General features: G+C 38.6%; 1 protein-coding gene across 1 annotated transcript in view; it reads right to left on the bottom strand.

Moving 5' to 3' along the window:
- Positions 1–319: 319 nt before the first annotated feature.
- FAAH2 (fatty acid amide hydrolase 2) overlaps positions 320–15,423 on the bottom strand; it is a gene marked incomplete at its 5' end in the record, with an annotated part of 79,676 nt that continues 64,572 nt past the window's right edge. Inside the window, 4 exon segments of the mRNA XM_082445677.1 lie at positions 320–4,836; positions 4,840–4,885; positions 6,678–7,000; positions 8,686–8,765. Of these exon segments, the coding sequence (XP_082301803.1) occupies positions 4,669–4,836; positions 4,840–4,885; positions 6,678–7,000; positions 8,686–8,765 (617 nt within the window). The 3' untranslated portion in view covers positions 320–4,668.

Here is a 15,423-nt window from a genome sequence, read left to right as displayed (position 1 = left end):
GAACTAGCAAGACAGGAACACAACTCCATCCATTAGCAGAGAGGCTCCCTAAAATCATAATAAGGCCACAGACACCCCAAAACACACTGCCAGACGTGGATTTGCCCACCAGAAAGACAAGATCCAACCTCCTCCTGCAGAAAACAGATGCTAGTCCGCTCCACCAGGAAGCCTACACAACCCACTGAACCAAACTTAGCCACTGGGGACAGACACCAAAAACAACAGGAACTACGAACCTGCAGCCTGCGAAAAGGAGACCCCAAACACACTAAGTTAAGCAAAATGAGAAGACAAAGAAACACACCACAGATGAAGGAGCAAGGTAAAAACACACAAGACCTAACAAATGAAGAGGAAATAGGCAGTCTACCTGAAAAAGAATTCAGAATAATGATAGTAAAGATGATCTAAAACCTTGGAAATAGAATAGAGAAAATACAAGAAACGTTTAACAAGGACCTGGAAGAACTAACGAGCAAACAAACAAAGATGAAGAACACAATAACTGAAATTAAAAATTCTCTAGAAGGGATCAATAGCAGAATAACTGAGGCAAAAGAACGGATAAGTGACCTGGAAGATAAAATAGTGGAAATAACTACTGCAGAGCAGAATAAAGGAAAAAGAATAACAAGAACTGAGGACAGTCTCAGAGACCTCTGGGAAGACATTAAATGCATCAACATTCGAAGTATAGGGGTCCCAGAAGAAGAAGAGAAAAAGAAAGGGACTGAGAAAATATTTGAAGAGATTAGAGTTGAAAACTTCCCTAATATGGGAAAGGAAATAGTTAATCCAGTCCAGGAAGCACAGAGAGTCCCATACAGGATAAATCCAAGGAGAAACACACCAAGACATATATTAATCAAACTATCAAAAATTAAATACAAAGAAAACATATTAAAAGCAGCAAAGGAAAAACAACAAATAACACACAAGGGAATCCCCATAAGGGTAACAGCTGATCTTACAGCAGCAACTCCGCAAGCCAGAAGGGACTGGCAGGACATATTTAAAGTGATGAAGGAGAAAAACCTACAACCAAGATTACTCTACCCAGCAAGGACCTCATTCAGATCCGATGTAAAAATTAAAACCTTTACAGACAAGCAAAAGCTAAGAGAATTCAGCACCACCAAACCAGCTTTACAACAAATGCTAAAGGAACTTCTCTAGGCAGGAAACACAAGAGATGGAAAAGCCCTACAATAACAAACCCAAAACAATTAAGAAAATGGTAATAGGAACATACATATCGATAACTACCTTCAATGTAAATGGATTAAATGCTCCAACCAAAAGACATAGAGTGGCTGAATGGATACAAAAACAAGACCCGTATATATGCTGTCTACAAGAGACCCACTTCAGACCTAGGGACACATACAGACTGAAAGTGAAGGGATGGAAAATGGCATTCCATACAAATGGAAATCAAAAGAAAGCTGCAATAGCAATACTCATATCAGACAAAATATACACTAAAATAAAGACTACTACAAGAGACAAGAAAGACACTACATAATGATCAAGGGATGAATCCAAGAAGAAGATATAACAATTGTAAATATTTATGCACCCAACATAAGAGCACCTCAATATATAAGGAAAATCCTAACAGACATAAAAGGGGAAATCGACAGTAACACAATCATAGTAGGGGACTTTAACACCGCACTTTCACCAATGTACAGATCATCCAAAATGAAAATAAATAAGGAAACACAAGCTTTAAATGATACAATAAACAAGATGGACTTAATTGATAATTATAGGACATTCCATCCAAAAACAAGAGAATACACATTCTTCTCAAGTGCTCATGGAACATTCTCCAGGATAGATCATATCTTGGGTCACAAATCAAGCCTTCATAAATTTAAGAAAATTGAAATTGTACCAAGTACCTTTTCTGACCACAATGCTATGAGAGTAGATAACAATTACAGGAAAAAAATCTGTAAAAAATACAAACACATGGAGGCTAAACAATACACTACTTAATAACCAAGAGATCACTGAAGAAAACAAAGAGGAAATCAAAAAATACCTAGAAACAAATGACAATAAAAACACGATGACCCCAAAACCACGGAATGCAGCAAAGCAGTTCTAAGAGGGAAGTTTATATCAATACAATCCTACCTTAAGAAACAAGAAACATCTCAAATAAACAACCTAACCTTAAACTTAAAGCAATTAGAGAGAGAAGAACAAAAAAACCCAAAGTTAGCAGAAGGAAAGAAATCATAGAGATCAGATCAGAAATAAATGCAAAAGAAATGAAGGAAACAATAGCAAAGATCAATAAAGCTGAAAGCTGGTTCTTTGAGACGATAAACAAAACTGATAAACCATTAGCCAGACTCATCAAGAAAAAAAGGGAGAAAACTCAAATCAATAGAATTAGAAATGAAAAAGGAGAAGTTACAACTGACACTGCAGAAATACAAAGGATCATGAGAGATTACTACAAGCAACTCTATGCCAATAAAGTATGAAATTAAAACACTCCCTAACACCATACACAAAAATAAACTCAAAATGGATTAAAGACCTAAATGAAAGGCCAGACACTATCAAACTCTTAGAGGAAAACATAGACAGAACACTCTATGACATAAATCACAGTAAGATCCTTTTTGACCCACCTCCTACAGAAATGGAAATAAAAACAAAAATAAACAAATGGGACCTAATGAAACTTAAAAGCATTTGCACAGCAAAGGAAACCATAAACAAGACCAAAAGACAACCCTCAGAATGGAAGAAAATATTTGCAAATTAAGCAACTGACAAAGGATTAATATCCAAAATTTACCAGCAGCTTATGCAGCTCAATATCAAAAGAACAAACAGCTCAATCCAAAAATGGGCTGAAGACCTAAATAGACATTTCCCCAAAGAAGATATACAGATTGCCAACAAACACATGAAACAATGCTCAATATCATTAATCACTGGGGAAATTCAAATCAAAACTACAATGAGATATCATCTCACACCGGTCAGAATGGCCATCATCAAAAATCTACAAACAATAAATGCTGGAGAGGGTGCGGAGAAAACGGAACCCTCTTTCACTGTTGGTGGGAATGTATATTGATACAGCCCCTACGGAGAACAGTATAGAGGTTCCTTCAAAAACTAAAAATAGAACTACCATACGACCCAGCAATCCCACTACTGGGCATGTACCCTGAGAAAAACATAATTCAAAAAGAGTCATGTACTGAAATATTCATTGCAGCTCTATTTACAATAGTCAGGACATGGAAACAACCTAAGTGTCCATCAACAGATGAATGGATAGAGAAGATGTGGCACATATATACAATGGAATATTATTCAGCCATAAAAAGAAATGAAATGGAGTTATTTGTAGTGAGGTGGATGGATGTAGAGTCTGTCATACAGAGTGAAGTAAGTCAGAAAGAGAAAATCAAATACTGTATGCTAACACATATATATGGAATCTAAGGGGAAAAAAAGTGATGAAGAACCTAGGGGCAAGAGGGGAATAAAGGGACAGACCTACTAGAGAATGGACTTGAGGCTATGGGGAGGGGGAAGTTTAAGCTGGGACAAAGTGAGAGAGTGGCCTTGACATATACACACTACCAAACGTAAAATAGATAGCTAGTGGGAAGCAGCCGCATAGCATGGGGAGACCAGCTCGGTGCTTTGTGACCACCTACAGTGGTGGGATAGGGAGAGTGGGAGGGAGGGAGACGCAAGAGGGAAGAGATTTGGGAACATATGTATATGTATAACTGATTCACTTTGTGAATCAGAGCAGAAACTAACACACCATTGTAAGGTAATTATACTCCAATAAAGGTTAAAAAAAACCTACAAAAAAATCCTTTGAGTCTTTATTTGAATTACATTTTAATCTGCAGATTTAATAATAAGGTATACATTTATAACATGGTCCTCAAATCCCATAACACAGTGACATCTTCACATAGTAAAGCCATCTTTTATTGTACTCAAGTTTGTAACTGTCTCCATCTAAGTTTCACATGTATGTTTCAGCTAATTCATAGGTATTTTAAAATCATTTTTTTACTAGTCGTTTCTGGTATATTGAGATGATTCTAAATTAGGGATTATAGGACTTTCCTTAAGACATTTTGTCAATTCTTACCGTCAGAGCTTTTACATGAATTCTCATGTGGTCTGAGTAATACAATTATATTTTTTTCCAAATAATAATCTGTGTTATTTTTAAATGGTGCCACATGCTGTTTTACTGTAGTTTTTTTAAAGGTATTTTTAGAATTTGACAGAACTCTTCCTTTTATTACTCTTCTTTCTCAAATGAGCTTTTCCTTTTAAAAGGCAATTTTTTAAATTTATTTCATCTGATTACAAAAGCACTTAAAAATAAAAAGCAGATTAGAATTATTATATGCATAATATGATCTCCATCATGTAAAATTTACATCTACACATATGGATAGAAGAATGACTGGACAGAAATATGCCAAAATATTAATAGCAGTTATCTCTGAGCAATTTCATTCTTTGCTTTATCTTACTTTACTTTCAAAAATCTTCCTTTTTATTATTAAAAAACAATTAAAATATCTAACATGACTACGAAAAATCACACCAAAAATTACTTAGTACAACTACTCTGATCACCTAAATTCTGTATGTTCACACATAAATATCTGGCAAGCAATGAAGGAATGGGGTTAGAATGGTATCTCTTTGACTAAAAATGAATTGCATTAAAGATATTCTTTTTATAATTACCTTCTTCTGAGCCAGAATGAGATATTGGTCCACTTTTGACATTAAATATGAGCCTCCATTATGTTCCATCTAGTAAAATTTCAAATCCCTTAAATGTACCTTTCCGTTGAGTTTTAACCTGTGGAGGATTAAAAAGAAAATAATGTCGACAAATTATATAAGCTTATTGGTTCAGTCTTAACAACTGAGTTTCAGCTCTAATGGAATTTTGGTTTTCCCTAGAACTGTGTTCCAGAAACAGTGCTAACCTTTAGAATTCAGATTTGCATTTAAGAATATTATTCTGGCTACAAGAGAGACAACAGTTTTAAATGGGTCAAGATTAGAAATGAAGCGACGAGTCAGAAGGCTGTGGTAGGAGTCCAGGTGAGAAATTATTATAGCCTGAACTAGAATTGTAACCATAGTGATAAAGATAAATAAAAATATATGAGAAATATCTAGGAGGTAGTCTTCATTGGACTTGGTGGTTGTTTAGATGTAAGGAGTAATAGAGAAGGGAAATCAGGCTTTAGTGACTGGATTGATCATAGTCCAGTCACTGAAATTGGGGAAGAATAGAGATATCAAATCAGGTTACTTGGGCTAGGAAAAAGAATGAAATCAGTTTTAGACATACTGAGTTCCAGGTCCCTGAGATGCCCAGTATGCCAGTGAATATAGCTTAGGTGAGAAAAGTAAGCTGGAGATACAGATTTGTGTATCCTCTGTGTATGAGAGGCAATTTATATGGCAGGTGTAAATGGAGTCATCCTGGGAGGGTGGGTAGAGAGAAAAGAGGAAAGAATGCAGAACCCTCTAAAGTACCAATATTTAAGGGATAAGCAGGAAGAGAAAAGCCACCCAGGGAGATGAAAAGGGACAGCTATAGTTACAGGAGTTATATCAAAAGAGTGTAAATCACAAAAACCAAGGGTACATATTGTTTCAAGAAGGAGGGAGTAGTCAAGTGTCACCAGTTACAAAGAGGTCATATAAGATAAGTATTGAAATGTAGTAATTAATTTTGGCAAAAAAGAGAGAAAGTTCAGAGACCTTGACAAGAATAATTTCAGTGATGGAAACCGGTATGTAGTGGGTTGAGAAATGAGAGGGTGGTGTGAAAATTTAAATTCATGATCATAAATAACTGATATGTGGCAATGAGCACAAAAAGAGACACAGTGTAGTAGCTGTAGGTGAATATGGAAAGAAAAACTGTATCTTTTTAAGATGGGACACACTTAGGCATGTTCAATGATAACAAATGGGGAGCATTGTATATATATGTGTGTGTGTATATATAGATATACTGAGTGTGTGTGTAAGTGTGTATATACATATGTATATGAGAGAAGAGGTTTGTGTATAGTGTATGTGTGACTTATAGGCATAGGTAAATTTATATACCAAAGCAAAAAAGGAAAGGCATTTTCTCCACTCTAAGAGGCTAAAAAGAGGAATTGATGGCTGGGGACTTAGAAAACTTTGATAGTAAGAAACTGCTGTTCCACACAGATTGCATTTTCTTGGTGAGTTAGAACATGGGGTCATTTTCTGAGGGAAAATGGGAAATGAAGAGATCACAGGTGTGATGGAAATGGAGACACTTTGATATCATTGCTGTGGATAATGTGATAAAGAGCTATCTAAGGAAACAGAGATTTCCAAGCAGCGTCATTGGCCTAGGTGAGATTAGGAAACATGTTTGTGGTGACAGATAGATGGCAGAAGAACAAGAAAGGCTCAATTTAAAGTGAGCTAAGTTTTATACTCAAATTGCCAAATGAACAACAACAAAAAATCCACTGTTTTCATCCCAAAGTAAAGACTCTCTTTGCATAATATTTTTACACAGTAAAATATTATTACAAACTATCTTTCTAATTTGTGAAACATGATAATCACATATGCAAAAGCTCTCTCATAAAATATCTAATAATTCTTTGGTTGTTGACTGCAAGTTTACCGCTATGTCTCTGATAAACAAAGGGAAAAATGAAGGTCTGGACAGGAGAGAGAGGAAATAAAGAGGCAAACATACTTTTTGATCCCAGGTCATGCCATAACCCTCAGCGTAGCGGCACATTGGGCCAGTGAACATAAACATCTCCTGGGCTCCCCTGGCCATGGGAAACTGACCCTTGTTGGAGACCACACCTGAAAGTTTAAACACATAGGTCAGCTGTCCAAAATAAGACATGATCTCTGAATGTTGTTTTTCATCATGTTTAATCTGTCTTAAGCCTGGAGGCTAGAAGCTCCAGTACAATATTGAATAGAAGCAGCAAAGGCAAACACCTTTTCTTTGTTCCTGATCTTAGGAGAAAAGTTTGCAGTTTTCACCAATAAGCATGATTCTATCTGTATGTGTTTCATACATGTCCTCATTATTTAATATAAAAAATATTTAATAGTGTTTACTATGTGTCAGATAGTCTTCTAGGAGCTTTACAAACATTAACTCATTTAATTCTCATAACAACCTTATGAAATAGGTAGTCTTAGTTATACCTATTTTTGATGAGACAACAGAGGCAGAGAGACATTAAGTATCTTGCCTAAGATCAAATAACTACAAAGTGGCAGACTAGCTCCCCAGACTATGCTCTTAATCACTAAACCAGTGACTCAAATTTTTTGGCTTCAGGATCATTTTATGCTCTTCAGAATTATTCAAGACCCCAAAGAACCTTTGTTTATGCAAGTTAAATATATAGATATTTCACATATTAAAAATTGAAACTAAGAAGACGCTAAAATATTTATACTAAATTATTTATAATGTGTTTAAAAATACTAGTAAGTCCACTATATGTTAACACAATAACATATTTAAATAAAAATAACTATATTTTCAGGGCTTCCCTTGTGGCGCAGTGGTTAAGAATCCACCTGCCAATGCAGGGGACGTGGGTTCGAGCCCTGGTCCAGGAAGATCCCACATGCTGTGGAGCAACTAAGCCCATGAGCCACAACTACTGAGCCTGCGCTCTACAGCCTGTGCTCCACAACAAAAGAAGCCACCGTGATGAGAAGCCCGCAGACCCCAAAGAAGAGTTGCGCCCGCTTGCTGCAACTAGAGAAAGCCCGCACGCACCAACAAAAACCCAACACAGCCAAACATGAATAAGTAAATAAATATATTTTTTTAAAGTTTCTCTTTTAAAAAACCCTATATTTTCTAAAACAAAAATGCATTATATTTAGTGAGGAGAAGCTCATTCTTTTACATTTTTGCAATTCTCTTTAGTATTTGGTTTAAGAGAAAAACAAATGGACTCTCATATCTGCTTCTGCATTCTGCATTGCAATATGTAATTTTGTGTGAAATATACAAAAAAAATCAACTTCAAACAGATAATTAGTTGAAAAAAGCAGAAATATTTTAAGAACATTTATAGATAATTTTTCATATTCTTTGTTGATCAAATCAAGACAAATGCTGGCTTCTGATAGGATATTTACAATGGTGAATCTAAAATTTTTATCACTGAATTTCCATACTCTGTTACACTACAATTCATTGATCTGTCTCCTATTCTGAGTCAATCATTTTCCCATTCATGATTTTGTAACACCATGCATTGGTCATTTGAAAAACATTGGTTCACTAAAATATATATTATGCACTATAAATATTCATTGTACATTACAAAACTTCATTTATATCACTATTGATCTCTAAGTAAAGTCCTTAAGTACTGTGAGGCTACCAAGCTCATTGTGGTAGATGTAAGTTTTCAAAATTCTCATTTTTGCTTGTATGAGACAAATTCATAGTAAGAGATAGGCAAGTTAATTTATTATATATCTGAGATTTTAAACTATTTAGGAAAATGTCTTATTAATAAGGAAAATGAAATGATGAAAAGGGTCATGAATATGTTAAATAATAAATGCAGACTAAATTGATTGGAGATGCAAATTATAGCCTACTTCACACATTTTATCTTGCTTTTTCTTACTTATCCTTGGGGTGACATTAATTTTTGGTGTCCACAGAGTTGGTGTTAAAACTAGAAAAGATTAAGAAATATCACATAGAACATCAGCAACAGGGTGTCATAAGTCATTTTTCTTCTCTCTCCCTTTTTAAAACAAGTAATTGGACATCCATAACCAAAAAATTACTTCTACATATTACACCAGGGGACACAGAAGGTTTGTAGCCACCTGTGCATATGACAATAAACAAATGAGACCTCAGTAAGAACTGTGGCTCAAAGAGAATCAAAAAACCCATACCACACTCCATTCGTCATGATGAGGGAAAAAATATGGAGAATGCAAAGTTTAGTAGCAACAGGAAAGACAGAATTTGGACAAGTCCGGTCTGGCTGAGGGTAGATTCCAGCATGTAATCAACACAAGATAGACACAAAGTTGGAGACAGAGAAGAGGGAGGAAATCACCAGGCAATCCCCCTCCCAAGCCAACACTGCAAGGGATTGGGCTTTTGGTTGCAGCATCAATGACCTCTCTAGCAGAGGAAGTAAAATGAAGCAACCTCTCCTGCAAAGGAGGTTAAAAGCAAGTGGTGAGTGACTGCCCAGCTCTCACAATTATGCAGGTTGCAATTGGAGAAACCTATTTCTCTCCAGTAGCATCTAGATTTCTGAGGAAGAACCTCCATGACTGGGGGGATGAAGGGGAAAAAGAAGGAAGCAGATAAGAATATTAAAAGACATTAAAGAAGCATGGTTCCTAAAGGAGTGGCCAAGATGGCAGAATAGGAAGACTGAACTCAGCTCCTCCCATTAACACACCAAAATTACAACTATTTAAAGAGAAACTATTGATAAAAACATCTGAACACTAGCAGAAAACATCTTCCACAACTAAAAATATAAAGAAAGAACCATAATAAGAGGGGTAGGAGGGGCAGAGACACAGTATAGTCAAGACACATGTTCCCAGTTAGGCGACCCACAAAGGGGAGGATAATCACAATTATAGAGGTTCTCCCCAATGAGCAAGGGGTCTGAGAGCCACATTGTGATTCCCAGCCTAGGGGGGCTGCACTGTGAAGGCTAGCCCTCTACAATGTTTTCCTTTGAGGCCATTGGGGATTACTCTCAGGAGAGCCAGAGGGCTGTAGGAAATAAAAGCTCCATTCTTAAAAAGTGCACACAGAATCTCACAGACTCTGAACTCAAGACAGAAACAATAATTTGAAAGGAACTTGAGTAAGACTTGGTGCTGGCAAGAGCCATTTTGGAATCCTCCCTCAAGCTTATTAGCACCAGGACACACCCCTGACCATGAGCCAATCTGCCCCAGTCCTCGGACACCTCTGACTAAGCAGGTAACCAGGGGTGCCAGCCATGAGCAAGCCAGCTGCCATAGGACCCCTTGGGGTCTCCAGTCACTCCTGGACCCAGATATGTCCACCAGAGGGCCCAGGACATAGCCAAACATCAGTGGGTCAGCATTATACCTGGGACAACTGGGGACCCACAGTCAGTCACTGGGACCCAGCCCTGCACATAATTGGGCTGACATCAGATCCAGGAAACCTAAGCCCCACAGCCAGAGTCCCCTGAATCCAGCTCCACCCACCAATGGTACAGCACCAGTACCCTGGATAAAGGCCCACACAGCAGCAGGCCAACACTAGTTCTGGGACACCATAGACTCAACAGTCAGTCATGTCAAGAACTGGGCCCATAGACCAGCAGACAGAAACAAGCCCCAGGACAATTTGTGCCATGGCCTTACCCACCAGCAAGTCGACATATGTTCAGGAAGCCCAGCCCCACCACCAGCCACCCTGGAACATGGCTCTGTCCCCCAGTGGACCAGTACTAGTCATGGGACACAACAGGGGTTTGCAGCCAGCCACCTTGTGACTTTTCGTGATCCACCAGTGGGCTGGCATTAGGAATAGGATACCACAGACCATGCAGCCAGCTGTGTCAGGACCTGGCCCAGCACACCAGTAGACTCAGCACTTGGCAGGACCTGGCAACCAACCAGACCAAAAGCCAGCCATGTCTACCAGCATGCAATAGAAGTCAGCCTATCACAACAGAAGAGACCATGCAGCCCACATATAGGGCACTCCTAGAGCATATAACTCCTAGTCACCAGAGGGGAGTGCACTTCTGGGCTCCATAGGATATCTCCTACATAAAGACACTTCTCCAAGATCAGGAAATATGACCAACCTAACAAATACATGGAAATAAAAACAGAGAATTAGGCAAAATGAGGGAACAGAGGAATATGCTCCAAAAGAAGAAACAACATAAAACCCCAGGAGAGGTAAACTAAGTGAAGTGGAGATAAGCAACCTACCCCAACAAATACTTCAAGGTAACAGTAATAAAGATGTTCAAAGAACTCAGAAGAATGGATAAACAGAGTAAGAAAATAGAAGGTGCTAAAAAGCAAGTAGAAAATATAAAGAAGAACCAAATAGATCTGAAGAATACAATAAATGAAAAATTTAAAAAAACACTAGAAGGGATGCAGCTACCCACAGGTAGAGCACTCTCAGACCCAGGAGCACACACCGTGAGGTAAGTTGGTACCATCCCGCATCCCCATGCTCCTTGTTAGTTCACTGGGGCAACAGCAGCGTTTCTAGAAAAATGGGTGATGAACTGAAGAGCGGCCCCAGGTATGGGCGCACGGTCCTAGGACACTCGCTTCCTGAACACCAAGAGGGATGCAACCAAAGGATGTTGAACAGGGTGCCACCCATGCATCAGGGAGGTGATGTGAGATGGCAACCTGGAGCACAGCAGCAAGATCTGAACAGTGATGGCACTTATTTCAGTTACAAGTTACTCAGTAGACAGTAGGTTGACTGAATTGTACCCATTCCCATCATGATGTACACCACTAAGGCTCCACACTAGAGTGTGGCTTGACTGCAGTTCTCTCTGAGAAGCGCTTGCAGTTAAGAGTTTACCAGGCAGGAGATTGGTGACAAGATCACAGAGTAGGACTTGAGCACAACTCCTCTCATGAAAACATCAAAATCACTACCAACTGCCGAACAACTATTAATCAAAAAAGATGTGGTGCCTACCAAAAAAGATATTTTACATCCAAAGACAAAGAAGAAACTACAATGAGATGGTAGGAGGGGTGCTTTCTCGATATAATCAAATCCCAAACCCAGGGGTGGGAGACCCATAAACTGGAAAATAATTATATCACAGAGGTTTTCCCACAGGCGTGAGAGGCCTGAGCCCCATGTCAGGCTCCCCAGCCTGAGGGTCTGGCATTGGGAGAAGGAGCCCCAGAGCATTAGGCTTTGAAGACCAATGGGGTTTGAGTGTAGGAGCATAACAGGACTGGGGGAAACAGAGACTACAATCTTAGAGGGCATGCACAAGGTTTCATGTGCACTGAGACCCACCACAGAGCAGTGACTCCATAGGACCCTGTGCAAGACCTATCTGTGGGTCTTAAAGGGTTTCCCAGGGAAGCAGGGATTGGCTGTGGCTCACTACAGAGGCAAGACACTGGTGGTGGAGCCCCTAAGGCAGTGGTCCCCAACCATTTTGGCACCAGGGACTGGTTTCGTGGAAAACAATTTTTCCACGGACAGGGAGGGGGTGATGTGAGTGATGGCGGGGGATGCTTCAGGTGGTAATGTAAGCAATGGGGGAGGATGGTTCAGGCAATAATGAGAGTGATGGAGAGTAGCAGATGAAGCTTTGCTCACTCGCCCACCACTCACCACCTGCTGTGCAGCCCAGTCCCTAGCAAGCCATGGAACACTACCAGTCCATGGCCCAGGGATTGGGGACCCCTGCCCTAGGGAATATTCCTCAGTGTGAGTTCTCCCAGAGGTCTTCATTTTGGCACCAAGACCTGGCTCCAACCAACGGCCGGCAGGCTCTACTGCTGGGAAATCTCAGGCCAAAAAACCAAGAGGGTAGGTACACAGCCCAACCCATCAAAAGACGGGCTGCCTAAAGGCATCCAGAGCACACAGCTACCTCTAGACATGCCACTAGACAAGGTCCTGCCCACCAGAGGGACAAAATCCAGCTCCACATAACAGTGGGCAAGCACCAGTCCCTCCCACCAGGAAACCTGCACAAGCCCCTGGACCAACCTCACCCACCAGGGGGCAGACACCAGAAGCAAGAGGAATTATAATCCTTCAACCTGCAGAATGGGGCACAAAAACACAGAAAGTTACACAAAATGAAACAGCAGAGAAATATATTCCATAGAAGGGAACAAGATAAAACCCCAGAAGAACAACTAAGTGAAGTTGAGATAGGCAATCTGCCTGAAAAAGATTTCAGAATAATGACAGAAAAGATGATCCAAGATATCAGAAAAAGCATGGAGACACAGAAAAGGAAAATAAAAGAAATGTTTAACAAAGAGCTAGAATATTTAAAGAACAAAGAAACAGAGATGAATAATACAACTGAAATGAAAAACACACTAGAAGGAACCAAGAGAAGAATAAATGAGACAGAAGAACTAATAACTGAGCTGAAAGACAGACTGGTAAAAATCACTGCTACAGAACAAAACAAAGAAAAAAAATGAAACGAAATGAGGACAGCCTCAGAGACATCTGGGACAATATTAAACACAGCAACATTTGCATTACAGGTGTCCAGAAGGAGAAGAGAGAGAGGAAGGGCCTGAGAAAATATTTGAAGATATAATAACTGAAAACTTCCATAACATGTGAAAGGAAACACTCACTCAAGTCCAGGAAGCCCAGAGAGTCATATACAGGGTAAACCCAAGGAGGAACACGCTGAGACAAATAGCAATCAAACTGACAAAAATTAAAGACAAAAAGAAAATATTAAAAGAAACAAGAGGAAAGCAACAAATAATATAAAAGGGAATCCTGATAAGGTCATCAGCTGATTTTTCAGCAGAAACACTGCAGGCCAGAAGGGAGTGGCATGATATATAAAAAGTGATGAAAGGGGAAAACCTACAACCAAGAATACCCAACAAGGTGTTAGATTCGATGGAGCAATAAAAAGCTTTACAGACAAGCAAAAGATAAGAGAGTTCAGCACCACCAAACCAGCTTTACAACAAATGCTAAAGGAACTTTTCTAGGTAGAAAAGCAAAGGCCACAACTAGAAACAAGAAAATTAAGACTGAGAAAGCCCACCAGTAAAGGCAAACATACAGTAAAGGTAGAAAATCATCCACACATGTATGATATACAAACAAGAACCTGTGAGAAGAGGAGAGTTCAAATACAGGTCATTGGAAATTCATTAGGAATGAAGAGACCAGCAACTTAAAACAATCTTGTATACATATATAGACAGCTATATCAAAACCTCATGGGAAATGCAAACCAAAAAACTACAATAGATATACACACAAAAAAGAAAAAGCATTCCAAACACAAAAGTAAAGATAGATATCAAACCAAAAAAGAATAGAACCAAATAGGAGAAGTAAAACGACATACAAACCCCCCAAATTAACAAAATGGCAATAAGGACATACATATCGATAATTACCTTAAATGTAAATGGATTAAATGCTACAACCAAAAGCAAAGACTGGCTGAATGGATATAAAACCAGAATATATGCTGTCTACAGGAGACCCACTTCAGATCCAGGGAAACATACAGAGTGAAAGTGAGGGGATGGAAAAAGATATTCCATACAAACGGAAATCAAAAGAAAGCTGAAGTAACAATACTCATATCAGACAAAACAGACTTTAAAATAAAGACTGTTGAAAGATACAAAGACGGAAACAACATAATGGTCAAGGGATTGCTCCAAGAAGAAGATATAACAATTGTAAATATATATGCACCCAACATAGGAGCACCTCAATATATAAGGCAAAGGCTAACAGCCAAAAAAAGAGAAATCAACAAACACAACAATAGTGGGTGATTTTAACACCCCACTTATATCAATGGACAAAACATCTCGACAGGAAATCAATAAGGAAACACAGGCCTTTAAAGATACATTAGATCAGAGGGAGTTAATTAATATCTATAGGACATTCCATCCGAAATTAGCAGAATACACATTCTTCTCAAGTGTACATGGACTATTCTCCAGGATAGATCACACACTGGTCCACAAAGCAAGCTTTGGTAAATTGAAGAAAATTGAAATCATATCACACATCTTTTCCAACCAGAAAGTTATGAGATGAGAAATCTACTAAAAGAAAAAAACTGTAAAAAACACAGACACGTGGAGGCTAAACAAGATGCTACTAAACAACCAATGGATCACTGAAGAAATCAAAGAGGAAATCAAAAAACCTAGAGACAAATGACAATGAAAGCATGATGATCCAAAACATATGGGATGCAGCAAAAGCAGTTTTCAGTGGGAAATTTATAGCAATACAATCTTACCTCAGGAACCAAGAAAAATAAAAAATCCACAAACTAACCTTACACCTAAGGCAACTAAAGAAGAACAACAACAAAGACAACAACAACAAAAAAAAACCAAAGTTAGTAGAAGGAAAGAAATCATAAAGATCAGAACAGAAATAAATGAAATTGTGATGAAGAAATCAATAGAAAAGATTAATGAAACTAAAAACTGGTTGTTTGAGAAGATAAATAAAATTGATAATCCGTTTGCCAAACTCATCAGCAAAAGAAGGGAGAGAGCTGGAGTCAATAAAATTAAAAATGAAGAAGGAGAAGTTACAACTGACACAACAGGAATACCAACCAT

Source organism: Balaenoptera physalus, assembly GCF_965194825.1.
Source record: "Balaenoptera physalus genome assembly, chromosome: X".
In the NCBI taxonomy this organism is placed as follows: domain Eukaryota; kingdom Metazoa; phylum Chordata; class Mammalia; order Artiodactyla; family Balaenopteridae; genus Balaenoptera; species Balaenoptera physalus.
The sequence above is the reverse complement of the archived record's forward strand: the minus strand, read 5'-3'. Positions and strand labels throughout refer to the sequence as shown.